Raw genomic sequence first — 17,500 nt, forward strand, 5'->3', positions numbered from 1 at the left:
CCCTATATCTGTCTTCTACAAAGCAGGTCCTGCTGATTTCAATAGAACTTAATCCAGAAAAGTGGGTTTAGGACTGCATCTTAAAATATCTGGAGAAATCTTTCCAAGTAGTACAGAAATTAAAGAGATAAAATGGTCAGTATTTAACACAGTAGAGTTTAAGTCTAAAATTTTAGAATATCTCAATTAATATATATTGTGAAATGTGTGTGGCTTATTATTTTATAGCATGTTCAAACTGCAGTGCAATAGTCCACATTTCTGCCAATGTAAACAACATGCTTAGGTTCAGGGATCATACCACACAGATTTTCCATTATACTTTTTAATATTTCTCTTCACAACGATGTGGTTGAAAAAGAATACTTTAAAGAAGAAGTGGATTCTCAATATTCTTGAATGCCCCAAACAAAATTGCCTTCTGCACATACCCTACTTCAACTTGCTTATCCCTGAAATCTTCTTGTAACTGGGCACATTAAGCATGAAGTCATATAGCTGAGAAAGTCATCTTTTGGAGCATCTCCCGCTTCTGAACTCATAACATAATCTTTGTGCTTGAAAATATGCTTGTGTGGCCCACAACCACATGAGAATTTATAAAGGATCCTTGCTTCCCCCTTTTCCCACACACATAATACACAGGCTGTCTCAGAGACAGAACTTTCAAACTAATAGCAAGAAACCTAAAGGCTGAATTTGCAAACCAAGAACTGACATTATCAGATGGTAAAGAGAAGATTCTGAGAATGTATCTTCACCTGACTAGCTCTGCTTCATGTCATCTAGAATAGCGTTTAAATAGACTGACACATCTGCTCTGAGAACTACAGAAATCTGGTTCTAAACTCCAGGCCCAACTATGCCAGGAATACCATTTGGAATAGTTGGCATTAAAAAATAATGATCTGACCAAACAGAAACTACACAATGAAGATTGTTGAGTGTAGGGATGAGTTGCTACGGACTCTAGTACAAATGATTCGAGCTTGGAAAAATTACTTTTTCAACCGTAACTGCCTGAAACTCTTAGCTATGGTGGCTGGAGGAATATGGGGAGTTGTAGTCCAAAAGCCTTCCAGACTCTGAAAAAGATAGATCCTTTTTATTTATTTAGAGAGTAAAGTGTTTCATGTCACGATTTATGAATAGTTTACAATACGTTGACAAGATTATGATAAAAACAAATGTAATTATTTTATTGTGCTTCCTCCCAAGCAAAGAAAGCCTGAAAAACAGCCTTATGGCAGTGTGAGCGACAACAGCAGAGGCTTTGTGGCACTTTGCCCAATATATATCTCATGCTGATAGGACTGGAAAGACAAAGACATAAAAGAAAATTGACAGAGTCCCTATCTCCTGTTCCAAGGAAGGACATAAGGAGAGCCTTTTTGCTCATGTCTTTATTTAAGTGGGTAAACCATAAAGTGAGAAGAAAAGCCCATTGTCTGTGTCTTGATTCTGAACAGAATTAATGCTAGTGGCTGTGGGGTTTTCCCAACCCTTATCCCACCAACTGTGAGGGTTTTCACTCTGGCAGTCACACCAGCTGCAAGGGTTCATCATTATGGCTAAATGTGGCGCTTCTATCCCTTAACTGAACACATGTGAAGATGTCACCATGGTGCTCTCAATTACCAAGAGCGAAGACAATGTAAGGGCTTCTACATGTCCCACTTGCATGATGCCAACTATGGGCACCATCTCAAGGTGCCTATGATGATTTATGCACCTTCTCAATACCACTCTTCTACATTCAGTGCTTCCACAAAAGACACTTGATGTCAACCCAAGCTCTCAGATAGTGTTTCTGGAGGCCAAAAGCATATAAAAATGAACACAAACCTTTATTAACAGTTGTTAACCATAATGTGTGTGTATCTGTGTGTGCCTTCAAGTCGCATGTCAACTTCCCATTAATTCCATAGCATTTTCTTAGACAGGGAATAGAGGTGTAAACATATCACAGATTTATTAATTACATTTTAAACATCACAAACCCTCTCACTCCCCTCAAGCTAACTCAGACTAACCATAACAAATTTGCCACCCAAAACTCCCATCTCTCACTCCAACACCAGTCTAACTCCAAAAACTCGTTTTACCTGAACAATCATTCACTCCAACATTTGATTCCCTCCTCTCCCAAAAGCTCCTTATCTGATTCTCTAATGTTGTTGTTGTTGTTACATGTCTTCAAGTCATTTCTGATTTATGGTAACCCTAAGGCAAATTTATCATGGAGATTTCTAGGTAGAATTTTTTAGATGTTTTTTTCCCCTTTGCCTTCCTATAAGTCTGAAAGAGCATGACTTGCCCAAGGTCACCTAGTGGGTTTCCCTGACCAAATGGGGGATTTGAACCCTAATCTCCCTGTGTACTGGTGCTCATATTCTAATATACAATCAATAAATTCAACAATTACAAATACAAGTCTGTGACACTAGTGGCCATCTAGGCATCACTCAGAGAAGTGCAAGTAATGTCAGTCTCCACAACCTACCAGAGTTATTCCCTACTACTACATGTGCCTTGTTTTAAACTGTGCACCTGGATTTAAAGAATCTCAATGCTGAATGTGCAATTCTCCTTTTAAAATAAGGCAGTTCCCTCCCCTGATTGCCTAATTGAAACTGTGTGGGAGAGTGGGCATCAGGCAGACAGCAGCAAATTCAGCTGGGTGAGTTGCACGCACCTTGCGTATTGCTGGTCCCTAATATGCCACTCATCTACACATGCAGCAAATATTTGGTATATCCTGTAACAGTTTGTAGGAATCGGTGACCTCCTTCAGGCAATTGCAATATATTTCTATACCACTTATCAGTGAACTCAGCACTCTTTAAGTGGTTTACAATCTGTAAGTACCCTAACCAGCTGGGTACTCATTTTACCGACCTACAAAAGGATGGAAGGCTGAGTCAACCTTGGAGCCCTGGGATTGAACTCACAACCTTGTGGCTGCAGTACTGGCATTTAACCACTGCACTACCAGAGCTCCTATCATGAAAGCCACAGCGAAATAGTAAGATGATGGTGAGGCCAAAATAATATGTTGAGACATTTGAATTAAGGTGGGGCAGAGACTGCTCACAGAAGCACAGCTGAAGCTAGAAATTTTAAAGGAGCTACTGAATGACATTTACATCCATGTCTGGTTGTAATTTGAATTTGAGACTAAGTATCTGAAACAGGTTACATACAGGATTGCCTTCTCCCATACAATCTGCTCTGTACACTCAGGGCCTTTGGGAAATGTTTGTTCCAACCAGCCAGGACAAGACTGGCAATGGTTTCCCAGAGGACTTTTTCATCTGCTGTCCCCAGACTGTGGAATAACCTGCCAGAAAAGATATGACAGCTGAAAACACTGACAGCATTTAAAACAGCATTATAGACATCTCTCTTCAGGCAGGCCTACCCAGTCAATTTTAAATAGTGAATTTTAATTTATGTATTCGCTCTTATGCGTGTATTTTGATGCTTTGAAACTGTTGTGCTTTAATTGTGGGTTCTGTGTTTTTAATTGTGTTTTGTATTTTAGCATGCTATGCCCTGACTTGTGGAGAGGAAGAAAAGAAATAAAATGTATTATTATTATTATTGTTGTTGTTTCATAGCTTGCTTTAGCCATTAACTTAGGGAATCGTCTTCAGCAAAGCACTCCCATCCTACCCCCTCAACTGAAATAATGTAAGAACAAATTGGCTCTCAACTGTTGGGTTTCCAGAAATTTTGGACTTCATCTCCCAGAATCCTTTATCATTAGCCACTTTAAGCTTGTCCAAAACATCTGGCAGACCAAAGCAATAAAGAGAGTTGTGTGTAATCACTGGCATATTGTGAAGTCCTCCAACACTTCAGTGCACTACATAAAAAGTTTGTATTGTTATATTTGTTAAATTCATCTTTGCTCAAGTGGATGAGACCATGCCTATTGGAGATTTGGCAGTGGCAGCTATTATTAGTGAAGTCATCCTCTTCCAGATGTAATACATCTGAACTAAAGGGGTGGGTGGAATGTGTCTTCCTTTGTCTGAGTGTGAATGCTGTACTCCACATGAGGCCTGCAGTCAAGCAATTTAATTTACCAGGTGCCGTGAATACTTTACAGTAAGATGCACAGAGGAATTTGCTAGGAAAAGCCAACGTTTCATAAAATTAAGTACACTTAGGTGCCTGTGGGACAATTACTGAGTCAAGAACAAACACCAGAATTTAATTTCATCCCAAAAGTTTGCCTTTTAAAACAAAGCTTCCAAATGTGAACTTACTGATGAGGAGAGGAGAGGAGAGATTCCTGAATTGGTCCAAGAAATCTTTGATGTCCCACTTTATTACAAGATATGCACCTCAATATCCTGCCAATTCTCAAGCTGTAGTGAGGATTTTCAAAACAGATGTTCTAAGTCCCAAGTGCACGTTTTAATTCCAGATTGATTTAGATCTGAGGCAGACATGATTTGTTCATTTTCCTATCGTCTCAGAAACTTCTTTCTTTTTTTCTTCCTCCACTCTTTATCGCCCATGTCTTCAGCATTACTAGGAGGGTCTGGTGTTATGAAACCATCTGTTAGTTTGTAGTAGACTATTGTGGAGTCTGATTCAACTATAGCCAGTGTGATGGACAGTGGGGAATCAGGCTTATCTTCCAAAGCCCACACTTTCTTCATGATCTGTCTTATTCTGAAAGAAAGAAGGAGTTAGTACTGTTGTCCTTTTTCTTTATATTTCATATGAAGTCAATACAACAGCACACCAAGTTAACAATAATCACCTTCTAGTGTGTGCGTTTTTTTAAAAAAAAATCACAACAAACTGAAAGAACCAGTTCTGCTCTAGGCATATTAGAGTAATTAAAAAAAACCCTGCAATTGCTATGAACATGAGAAGTTTATAATCACAATTTTCCAAATTATGTGTTATTCCAATAGGGGCAGAACTGACTCCAAATGATGTAAAAATAAAAACATCAAATGTTCACTACGGGGCAGAACAGATGGGCAGGTAAAAGTGGATTAAACCTGCTTTTCCTGGAACATTTCAAATCCCTGCTGTCCATACAGCCCACTCCCAAAGTGGCCCAAATGTGCAAGGCCGATGCATGGTGCAGCATCAAGGTGCACTGCTGGGTAATTTTTTTTGTTGCCTCCCCATCATCCAAGTGCACCGTTGCACAAACACAATACCAGTGAACACCTGCTGCCTAGATGTCATCCCACTGGATTGCCATCCCTTTGATCGGCCACATAGTTACCCTGCTGTATCCTCCTCTGGTACAGGGCATTGGAGCATTGATGTGCTCAGTAAAGCACCAACATGCCCCCCCCACATGCCCTCTTCACCCCAAGCCTCCTCTTGGACTGTCTGGTTTGTGTATGTTGTAATTATATCCATTAGAGATATCACACTTTCACTTTTTTGCATTGCTGCCCTGACCACTTGGGTATGAAGCTCTGTCCTTTTTTAATGCACACCTACACTGGTACATTTATATGCAGCTTCAGGGTCAGGATTAGGATAGATCCCTCCTTCAGAAACACTCTCATGTCAATGCGTTTATATGCAGAGTTGAAGATATGTATTTTCTGGGTTCAGTAGGAATATTCTGGGTTCTTTTTGCTCTGGTTGTTAGCCCCGGAGTGCAGCTTCAATCTGGTTTTTGCCCACTTTGGAGGCGTGTGTCATCTAAATGCTTCTCCTTCAAAGCCATTTGAACCCGCTTTATTTGGCCTGTGTGTTTCACTCCTAAATTTGGGGTATGTTGGGTTGGGAGCATGGAACAACACATAGTAATTCAAAGTACATCATTGCTAAAGAATACCTGTAACGTGGAGTTGTGGAGTAGATCAAACTCAAGCAGATCCATTCAATCAGTCGTTGAATGGAGAGGCAACACATAGATAAATGTGTCTACTCCACTCCAGAGTAAGGGCACAAATGCACAGGCAGAATATGACCGGCCAACCCCACTGTGTTCTGCCTGCAGATCTGACCTGTTCCCACCCTGGCACTTATCTGGTCTAGCATGGTGGCAGGCAGGTGTTCAGTGGTGGCTCCTGGTGTTGCACCATGGAGCCACCACTGCTGTCTTGCTCATCACCACTGCCACTGTGCTCCTTGTAGGCTCCTGTTGCAGCCCGTAAGGGCAAAAATAGGGCACCTGGCTTCACCCAGATACCCCCTTCTGACACAACTGAGGCCTGCAAGGAGAACCACGGTGGCAGCAGGTAAGGGAGTGTGTGGGTATCTAAACTACAGTGGACCCTTGGTATACGCTGGGGTTTGATTCCAAGATCCCCCATGTATAACAAAATCCGTGTATGCTCAAGTCCCATTAGATATAATGACATAGCAAAATGGTGTCCCTAATAAAAAATGGAAAATCAAGGTTTGATATTTGAAATTTATACTTTTTTTAACATTTTCAAACCGTGTATGCTTGAATCCGTGTATAACAAATCCGTGTATAAGAAGGGCCGATTGTACTGGCTGTCATGGTGGGGCTTCTGGAAAACTCTGCTGCAAACAGCTGCTTCTTTACAACCAGTCTAAGGGCCCATTTGACTGGGATCTACTTATTGCCAGCCCAGGGCTGTTGGCCTGTGTCATCTGAACAGACTGGGGGAGGATGGGCCTTTTGGCCTATGTGTACAGCTTCTTAAAGAGAACTGAGGCCAGTATGTCCTGTACAAGCAAACTAAAATAAAGGGTAGTTATCTAACAGTTTGGGTCCTACTATCCACCACAAAGACTCAGCAAGGGGGGGGGCTGCCTCATGCAGTACATTTGAAAACATGTTTCTATTTGAGGTTTCAAAACAAACTAATGTACTAGAATCTTGATTTGGGGAATGGGGGTCATCATTTGCTGCTCATCTTCAGATGGTAAAATCTAACAAAGAAGGTGTCACTATTTCACCACCCAACATATTAATGACAAGTCATAGAAAGTATGGTCTACATTCCAGAGATGATGATGATAATGATGATGATAATTAGTAATAACAACAATTTGCTAGTCACATAAGCCAGCTGCTGCCTTCACATACTCATGAATATTTCATTCAAAAAGCCAACTCCTTCTGCATTCCAAAGTGGCTGTATATATGTGTAGAGTAAGGAGAAAGGAGGGGGGGACAGCCCGAAAGTCCCCAAGCAGGTGCTAGGAAGACATTCTTGGTTACAGGTTAATTTTCTTAATTGCGATCAACTTCAAAATGTATTGAGATGATGCCAAAGCTAACAGTGGCTATTTTATCTGCACCACAAGCATGCCATTTAGATGCCACATATCCATGCAGTACTGGATATGATTTACCCTATAAGGAAAAGCATCTCTGGAATTAAGGAAGTCGGTGCTTCCGAAGCCTCAAGGCATCATTGTTAGAGGGAAAGTGCAGAATTCCTGATGAGCTCGACTACAAAGGTCATCTGTGAAAGGGAGACAGAAGGGGATCTGACTGTGCAGCTCTCCGCCAAGGATTACACTGCAGGCACTATATAGCACATCTGCCATGAATGAAGATATTGAAAGGCTGTGCGTCAAATTGATAGAATAGTGCATGCTGGCCAAGAAAATTTTCAATTTCAAAAGCATTGTGGGGTAAAGCACGGAAATACCACTGGAGAGAGGCAGATAAATACAGGGACACTCTCTGGTGACTCGCAGTTTCCAACATTTATTTTGAATATTTAAAAACCTGAATCAGTCGGCTGGCACAAGAACATGCTTTTTACTAAGAGAGACCATTGGTTCACCTAGCCCAGTACTGTGGACACTGACTGGCAGCAGCTTTCCAAGGTTTCAGACAGAGGCTTTTCCAGCCTGACCTGGAGATGCTGAGGACCAAACTCCAGGACTTTCTGCATTCAAAGCTACACCCCTTAATCTGAATTCAGTAAATTCAGAGTTAATGGTAATATGTATTACTCAAGTCTCCTTTGAAATATGGAAAGTCAGTACTACTACATCTGGAGTCCATTCTGCTGAGTGGGACCATGGACCTCTGCCCCAAAATCCTGCACTAGCAGAGGAACTATAGCATAAGCCTATTTGAAAAGAAGGGCTAAGCATCATCATCACCACCACCATCACCTCCAGTAGTATAGCTACTATTATATATAGTGCACTCTAGAATTTTTTCCACTTTACAAGGAAATAAAAGCATGCAAAGTAAAACTACTGGCTTTGCTTCCAAACAGTGATGTAAGCAAGGTTAAAGACAGCCTTTGCTGAGAGGCAATGCCTAAGGCTGTTTGAAATCCTTGCTTTATTACTATGAGTGTTCCAAAGCTCCTTGCTAATGGCTACTGGGCAGCAAGAGAGATGAGCTAATATGATATAGACTGTGCCAGAACAATATGTCAGTGTTATTCCAGCTTTTATTTCTTTTCTCTGCTAAGGGAAAAAAAAGGATTTGACATTAGACATATGTTACTTATCCAAGAAAGCCATTTGCAGCAATTAGGAATATTCGTTCTGCTTTTCAATACAGAAGCTGAGATTTGAGCTGAGAAACTCGTAGAGCAAAAACTCCTGTTAATAATTCTGGCCTTGAAATCTTCAACCTTGAAGATCTTTGTGAAAAAGTCTTCCTATGGAAGCTTCTAGAATGCTAAATCTTTCTTGTTTTGCTATTGTTATTTTCCTCTACAAGTATTCCCTGAATCATTCCTACTTTCTTTCATCCTGCACTCTGTAGCTCACCCTTCCCAAACCTGCCACCTTCCAGATGTGTTGGCATTATAGTTTCCATAACGTAATCAGTAGAACCCTGAGAATGAAAGGAAGTCCTGTCCAACACATCTGGAAGGCGCTAGGTTAGGGAAGGCTGCTGTAACAATACACAACACAAGCCTAAGAAGAATTCATTCTGACTCTGAACCATTGGGAATTACAAATATTCCCTCAGATGGGGAGAGAGGGAAAAAGATAAACACTGTAAGCACAGTGCAAAGCATATAAGCTGAGCAAATGGAATACAATTTAAGTGGTTGTTTGCTGAATGCTACTCACTAATCATGTGAACTATCAAAGCCAAAGTGTTCATATGGACACATGTACTGTACACTGGTCCTTGGTATGTGCTGGAGATTGGTTCCAGGACCCCAAGTGGATACAAAAATACATAGATGCTCATGTCCCATTAAATACAGTGGTGCAGTAAAATGGTTTCCCTTATATAAAGTAGCAAAATCAAGGTTTGCTTTTTGGAATTAACATCTTTTTTGAAATCTTCAAACTGTGGATGGTTGAATCTGTGCATAAAAATCTGTGGAGATGGAGGACCAACTGTAACATGCACTGACCCCTCCTGGAGGGCAGGCTGGTACCCATATTTTTTATACCTAAATACCTAGGCTTTGAATCTGTGATTTCAAGAAACTACAGATTGTCACGCCCTGTATTATTAAACGGCAGTGACATGAACACACACGTCAGCATGTCTGCCTTTACAATACCATTATTTAATAATATAGTGTTTGATCATCTACGCGGTGAGGGGGAGGCAGTGGGAAACTCCCAAAGACCTGAAGGACCCAATATACTAATACCTCTCTCTTGTGGGTGATGCCTACACAAGAAGCTAAAGACAGTGAATGAGTTCATATATGTGATTTGTTATGCAGAAGTCTGTCCACAAAATCTAAGTATGCTTCAATGTATGTATTCTTTCCATTTCATTGACAAAACCTAACACAGACCAGCTGAGGAGACCTGGGAAATACAAAGACAGTTTCTAGCTCTCTCTCTCTGTGTATTTCTTAATTCTGCAGTTGCATCTTACAAGTACTGATAAAACACTGGGTTCATAAAACCAATGGCCTAAATCCAACATGGCACTAGTTGTAATGTCGAGATTCTTAGACCCACCCCTTTCCCTCCTCTGGCACCACAAACATCCTCTGGAGTGTTGTCCAGGTTTCCGAGGTGCAGCAGTGGGAGATAACACACACACACACATTTAAACTTAGTTCTGTTGTGTAAGTAGAAGTCCCATGCTAGATACAGCTTAGCATCTGTAGAATGTCAGCTCTTCATTACTTCCAGCCAGCAATGAAAACAGCCCTCTCCACCTTAGCAGGAAATGAGGCAGTGACAGATCTATTATCCCATCCTGTTCCTTCCACAGTTCAACCATCCCTTTCTCTTTTGCTGTGCCACACACACTGAGACCTGTTTGACACTGTAGATGAGGAGGGGCAAAGCATCACAAGTTGTGCAAGACGAAAAGCTGAATTCTGCAAGTGGCATCTGTATGGTAAGGGACGACTGAAAACAACCCTCCACAACTTTCAAATATAGTTGTTCCTCCATATCCATGGATATTTTTGTCAACAGATTCAATCACCCATGGCTTGAAAATACTTTTAAAAGGTATATAAATTCCTTTATACAGAGGACACCATTTAATTACACCATTGTATTTAATGGGACTTGAGCATCCATGGATTTTGGTATCCACAGGGGGTCCAGGAACCAAACCTCAGTGGTTTTAATATCCTAAAACCACAGACTATAACAGCAATAACAATAGCAAGTACATTTCTATACCAGTGAACTACCAGTGAACTACCACTCCTTCAGCAGTTTACAACGTAAGCCAATTGCCTCTAACAAGTTAGGTACTCATTTTACTGACCTACAAAAGGATGGAAGGCTGAGTGGACCTTGGATCCCTCCTCTAGAATCAAACTTACAATGTTGTGGCTGCAATGCTAGCATTTAACCAGCGCACCACCAGGGCTCCAAATAAGAGTGCAAAGGAGGGGGGAAGCACATTAAAAACAAAATCAATCTCCAAAATGCATTCACCTAAGGTTCAAGGTGCTAAACAAATAAAGCTGTTTTAATGCCTTTCAGGTAAGACAAAAATATATGGTGACAAGGAAGTACATTTCGAGAAGCTATTCTGCAAATGGAGTGCTACCCCAGTAACAATTCTGTCCTTGCATGCTATGCCCCAAATGTCCAAAAAAGGGGGTTATCTGAAGGTAAGCCTCCAGTGAGGATCTGAATAAAAAGAGAGTCACATGAGGGAAGACATTTCTTCAGATATTCCAAGCCAAGGCAATTTAGGGCTTTTAGCCTGAATACAGCCACTGCATGCTGTATTTGTAAATAAAACTCCAGTCAATGAGCACTTTCTTTGAAGACTAGTGTTCTGTATTCCTTTCAGCAAGTCCCAATGAGTAATATTCTGAACCATTTGAAGTTTTCAAATGACCCTCAAAGGCAGAGTCTAGCCTTTCACCAGGCACAGTGAAGTCAAAACTGCAGCATACAGAATAATGCTGAGCACTCTCATCCCCCATTTTCTTTCCTTGTAAACCCAAAACCAAAACCTCCATAGATACTTGCTCACCTCTCGTGGCTGAAAGACGTGTGAACAGGAGTTGGCACCACCATTTGTAAATCCTCTGCTTCTTTCTCTCTCCCACGGAGGCACACAAGCTGGAATTCTCCTAGTCCGAAGTAGGACACCTCATGCCAGTTTCTAACTGATGGGTATAGCAGAGACAGCAACAAAGAGAATGAATGAAAAGCCCTATACCCTCATACTGCCAAGGTACAATTTATTCAGAAAATAATTTTAAACTGAATTTGCTTTTTAAAATTTTGTTACAAATGGAGCTGCAAGGTCTTGAGGTGTAAGAAACACATGAATGATAAGGAATCTGTTTGCTTTTGCAATATAAGGTTTGCTTTTTGAAATTTATATATTTTTTGAATATTTTCAAACCGTGGATGCTTGAATCCATCGATAAAGAATCCGTAGATACTGTATATGTATCAGCTGTATATGTGTATATGTGTCAGCTGTATATATATTGTTGTTGGACGGCACCTCTCATCATCCCCTACTATTTATTATCCAGGCAGGGGATGATGGGAACTACAGTCTATCAGCATGTGAGGGGCCACACCTTCCCCACTCCTTTCTAAAGAAGCCAACAGGAATCCTACACAGACCTGATTTTAATCACACAGAGCGTATGGATGCCGCTCTTTGACAGGGTGCATTATGGAGGAGGCAGATTCTATTTACAGGCTGAATTTAATGTACATTGGCACTGCAACATCCAGCACATGGAAGTTATGTGGGCTTAGAGGTAGAAGAGCATGTGGAACACCAGTCCATAACTATACATATGTTCATGGCATGCCTGCCTATTTCCAAGGGCTTCTTATACTACAGGAAGAACATTTTTGGCATTTGTTTTAAACCAGAATGCATGCCTTAGCACATGAGTGGAGATCCTGCAACCTCAAGCTGTTTTGCTCCCCAAATCGCATCAGCTCCCCCATCAAGGCCAATGGTCAGGAGGCTGAGTCTGGTAGCATCCAGAGGGCCACAGCTTCCCTGCCTGTTATGTCTTTTGTTCTTGTTCTTTTTTTAAATTTCACAATTGCTCTTGAAGATACCTCCAATATCTTACCTTCTGAGAGGTCTAAGTAAACTAAGAAGGCCGCATACACGCCACTGCTGTCTGCCACATCCAGCGAGGTCATCTTTGTCAACTGAAATACACAAAAGTGAGTCAAGGATGTAGAAGCTACTCAAGGGCAGTTAAATGGTGTGCAAACCCCCTCTTCCCCCCAAAACTGAATTGTATCCACAACATTTTTGGAAATGTTTTCCCATCGACTCCAGGGACTGTTGGCAGACCTCCTCTAAAAGCATGACACACACAGTTTCTTTCAAGAAAAGAGTGGCAGGAGGAAGGCCCGTTAAAGGATTTATTATAGATCAAGTATGTTAAAAGATTCAGTGATCATATTTTTTAAAAATGCCAATAAAACTGTCCACCAAATGTACTTTAGAGTGCAGGAGAGATGCAAATGTTTTACTAATACCGCTTGTTCATAAAACAAGTTCTGTCCTAAGCTTTCAGGGCAAGGACCATTTTACTTGTGGGTTTTGTCCAATCCCAGACACAGGAAAGGGTTGTGGGTAACTATCCCTGTAATGGAATGATTTAGCCCAGATCTTCTAATGTCCACTGTACAGATTAGAAAAACTATGTTTTCAAGCTTTGGGAGTCTATTGTGGCACTCCAGATGTTGTTGAACTGTAGTTCCCATTAGGCTGGAAACTCTAACCCAACATCTGGAGGGCTATGTTACTGACTCCCACGTCTTTGAGCAAGGACTCCTCCTGAAAACAGAAGTTAGGTAGACATTAGGAAGGCAGAAGTGCATGGTATTTTTTCTAAGCTAATTCAGAGGTTCCCTTAGTTTGCTGGGCACCGAAGATAATGTTGCACAACTTTTGTTTTCTTTACAATTTAATAAACAGTTTAAAGTGAGTTGCCCAATTAAGACCCAATGAGGTTCCAGATTTAGTAAGTTTCCTGATTTAGGGCCCACAGTATGTTATGCATGCTACTGATACTGTGCAGACATCTAATACAGGGCTAGAGCCCTCCAGATGTTATTGGACTGCAACTCCTATGATCCCTCACAACAAGCAACGGTGGCTAGGGTTGATGTGGCTACACATTTCCCATCCTTGTCAAATATCTGTTCTGCTGTGGCAATTTTGTCCTGCTCCTGGCACAGTGTAATACCGCAACCAATTTACAGAGTATATTAAGAACTGAAAGTCAAAAAGCTGAAGGTTGCAATCATAAAGTTAGCATTTTATAGGCTTGGGTGAACTTAATACTTTCCCAGACAGCTGATTATTTGTGTTACACAACCAGAAAAAATAAGCTTTCTTTCAACATGCCAAACTCCTAAGAGGGTTATTACGGCAAAAATCACATCAGATCATGGACTTTCACACCCCGATAAAAATATGTTGATCACTGACTCCATCTCAGAGAACCGTTCTCAAGAGTTCTTTAAAACACACATTCCTACTCCAAAATGACAACTGTCCAGTAAGAATTATTGCTTTACAAATTCTTAAAAGCGTATCCAAATTGAACAAGGAGTTTCCTGATAGCTTACAGACTGTTTTCATATCCAAAGACCCATTAAAGTTGGTAGAGGTTCATAGGAGAAATTTTAGTCTGACTGTAAGGAGACGTGCAAGATCAGATAACTCAGATTATTGAAGAACACAAGAAGGCTTTATATGAGATCCCACCAAAGGCCTGTCTAGTCCAGTAGCATCTTGTTCCCATCCAAATATACCTGGTTTATTTCATTCCATATACCTCACATAGCCCCAAAGCAGGACAATCCGGCAACAATGTTTTCCCATGATTGTTCGACAGTGACTTGTATTCAGATCCTATTCTATTAAATAACTATCATGGTTTCCAGGGCTTTCTCCTAAATGTCTAACCGTTTAATATCATCAGCTATATAGTGCAGGGTGGGGAACGTGAAGCCTTGTAGGAGTTGTTGGATTGCAATTCCCATCAACCCTATAACTAGTAGTTAGTGATATAGGAGTTGCCAGTGAACAAGATCTTGAGGGTCTCAGGTTGCTCATCTTTCCCTTCCAGATTTGTTAATTTTTGGGTTGTAATCCTAACAGCATACCCTATTCTGCTTTTCACTGATCTGGAAGCTATTCTGCAAGCCATAAAATCCTTTTAGCATTTGCATTGGACACATGAAAGAAATAAGTTAAATGTAGGTTCAGTCAAGGGTTTGTTGATACTAAGCACTGTGTTCTCAAGCAACTCATTGCCTAATACATTCGCTGTCCTTTTCCTCTCAGAGAAACAAATGCAGCCAGAGCTCTGGGTGCGAGTCTTGTCTGCTGCTGCTGCTCCTAGGAGAAAAGAGTGTTAGAAGAATCCATCCTATCTCCTATTTCCAGCAAGGACAGGCTGCCATGCACTTCTCAAAGGGGAACAGTAAACGTGGTAACGTGGTGTTACTCGATATGTTTCTTAGTCAGGCTCAAAATGGAGGACATTTTGGAATTCCTCCTAGGCAGAAGGTTGAAATGTAGGACATGTCTTGGAAAAAGTGGCCATCTTGTCACCTTGATCCTGCCTGCTCCACCATCAATCGCCACTGCTGCTGCTTCAGGTTTTTCTGTCTCTACACAATGGCTGGAGGCAATTTTGCTTCTTTAGCAACAGGGTTAACTTGGAGCCATAATTCTCACCCTATCATTATTTCTCAAACAGAGGAGAGAGGGAGAGAGAGAATGGTGAAGATGGCACATGCCACAAGCTCATCACTTTTTATATTATGTCAACAGTTAGAAATTGGGGGCCTTCCAGATGTTGCTAGACATGAGCAATGGCTGGTAATGGGAGGTGCAGTCTGCCAACGTCTGACTATCCTGGTCCTGTCACCTTACCTCGGGATGGGACTCATCTGTGCTTCCAGATATTACTGGGTTGCAAGTTGTTGGAAGAGTTTTGCATTCTCTTTCCCCTTCCTTAGACAGATAGGGATTTCCTGCATGCAAACTCCTCTCTCTCTCTCCCTCTCATTCAAACTAACCATGGGATTTAGGTCACTTACCCTTTAGGGAAGATAACAGACATTCTCTCTGAAAGATGTTCAACAAAACTGTTTTATCTTTGGAAAGATGGCGAGATAAAGATTTCTATTTACCTGAACTGTTCACTAGCTAGATCAGGATATATATATTATTATTTATGATTTTACATTAGGATATATATATATATATATATATATATATATATATATGGTTTTAGATTAGGATAAATATATATACACACACACAGACACATACATATAATTTGTGATTTTACATTAGGATGTGTGTGTGTGTATATATATATATATATATATAATTTATGATTTTAGATTAGGATATATATATATATATATAATTTATGATTTTAGATTAGGATATATATATATATATATATATATATATATATAATTTATGATTTTAGATTAGGATATATATATATATATATATATATATATATATATAAAATTTATGATTTTAGATTAGGATATATATATACACACACACACACACACACACACACACATATATTTTATTATTTTAGATTAGGATATCTATTTTAAATGCCAATATAGAGCAACAGCTACTTGCATGTTGCTAATCCAGGGGCCCCATGATGCAGATGCTAAAGGGGCTGTGTAGTGGGGGGCCACAACAAACTACAGAGCCCCTTTCAGCATCTGCATCATGGGGCCCCTGTATGCGCCTCCACTGCTGGCCTAGCTGTGTCATTCATTGCCTGCCCCTTGCAAAGTTCTGCTCAAACAAACTACCATTCCCAGAATTCCACAGCAGCTAAACTGTGTTATTTCTCCAGCCACGATTCCCATTAACACGCGGGCAAGCAATGCATCCTCATGAACAGCTAGCTCTCCTGATAGAGCAGGGCCCCTTCCCTGACTGACCGTGGGGTGGGTGGGCAGCCAGCCCCCTCCAAGTGCCCCTCGCCCGCCCTCCGAGGCGCCTTCCTCCTCTGCCTGCCCAGCAGAGCCCAGCTCCCTGGCCTCCTCCATTGCCATTTGCCAGGCCTTCTGTGTCCGCCGCGGCTTCGTTCCCCCAGTGCTCCGCCATTATTGGTCCCCCGGGGAACACAAGAGCCCACGCCAAGGTTCCGCCTCAAGCAGGGCAGCGCTGAGTCCTCCTGACTGGCCTTCCTTGCAGTGCTAGGGCCATGGGTTGTTGTTGTTGTTGTTGTTGTTGTGTATCTTGAAGTGGTTTCTGACTTATGGCGACCCTAAGGCCATTATATCATGGGGGTTTCTTGCCCAGTTTCTTGAGAAAGGTTTCTTTACAGGGTTTAGAAAGGTTTCTTTACTGTGTCTCAGAGGCTGAGAGAGTGTGACTTGCAGGTTTCTTTAGAGGAGGGGTTTCTTTAAAGGGGGTTTCCCTCCCATGGCAAGTTTCTTTAGAGGGAGGGTCAGCCTCTCTGAGGCTGAGAGAGTGTGACTTGCAAGGTTTCTTTAGAGAAGGAGGTTTCTTTAGAGGGGGGTCAGCCTCTCTGAGGCTGAGAGAGTGTGACTTGCAAGGTTTCTTTAGGGAAGGAGGTTTCTTTAGAGGGGGGTCAGCCTCTCTGAGGCTGAGAACGTGTGACTTGCACATTTGTTTAGGGGGGGTTCTTTAAAGGGTTTTTTCCTCTTTTGTCGGTTTCTTTATAGGAGGGGTCAGCCTCTCTGAGGCTCTGGGGCTCATGCATGGCGTGGCGGCGTATGACGCAGGCGCACTGTATATTAATTTTAAATATATATATATATATATATTAATGTTTTTGGCTTTTAGCTGGCTGTGTCCTCCATTTTTCTTGAAGAGCAGGATATAACTAAATTAGCATTATTATTATTGTTATTATTATTATTAAAACTCTGGAGAGCAGGGTTCAATTCTGGCAGGAGAAATTTTATGTGCACTATCTTCTTGCAGTGAATATGTAACTATCAAAGTTGCTAAATTTTTTGCAGCTGCTGTTATTTGTTGTAAAAACTTTTTAAAATAGATGTAGTAAATTACTATATAATGAATGGCCTCGGCCTTTTTTAACTACTACAGCCATAACTTTTGATTTAAAATGATTTTGTCTATAGAAAT

At 41.1% G+C, this 17,500-nt stretch overlaps 1 protein-coding gene across 1 annotated transcript; it reads right to left on the reverse strand.

Moving 5' to 3' along the window:
* Positions 1-1,000: 1,000 nt before the first annotated feature.
* TSEN15 (tRNA splicing endonuclease subunit 15) lies at positions 1,001-16,475 on the reverse strand. The gene is made up of 4 exons (XM_089515861.1): positions 16,324-16,475; positions 12,444-12,525; positions 11,369-11,504; positions 1,001-4,686 (listed from the first exon to the last, which is right to left on the reverse strand). Exons 1-4 carry the CDS (start codon positions 16,435-16,437, stop codon positions 4,476-4,478), a joined length of 543 nt encoding a protein of 180 aa, XP_089371987.1. The 5' UTR covers positions 16,438-16,475; the 3' UTR covers positions 1,001-4,475.
* Between the last annotated feature and the right edge of the window lie 1,025 nt (positions 16,476-17,500).

This window comes from Sceloporus occidentalis, unplaced genomic scaffold (genome assembly GCF_023333645.1).
Source record: "Sceloporus occidentalis isolate IW3139 unplaced genomic scaffold, rSceOcc1.0.p SCAF_3, whole genome shotgun sequence".
In the NCBI taxonomy this organism is placed as follows: Eukaryota; Metazoa; Chordata; class Lepidosauria; order Squamata; family Phrynosomatidae; genus Sceloporus; species Sceloporus occidentalis.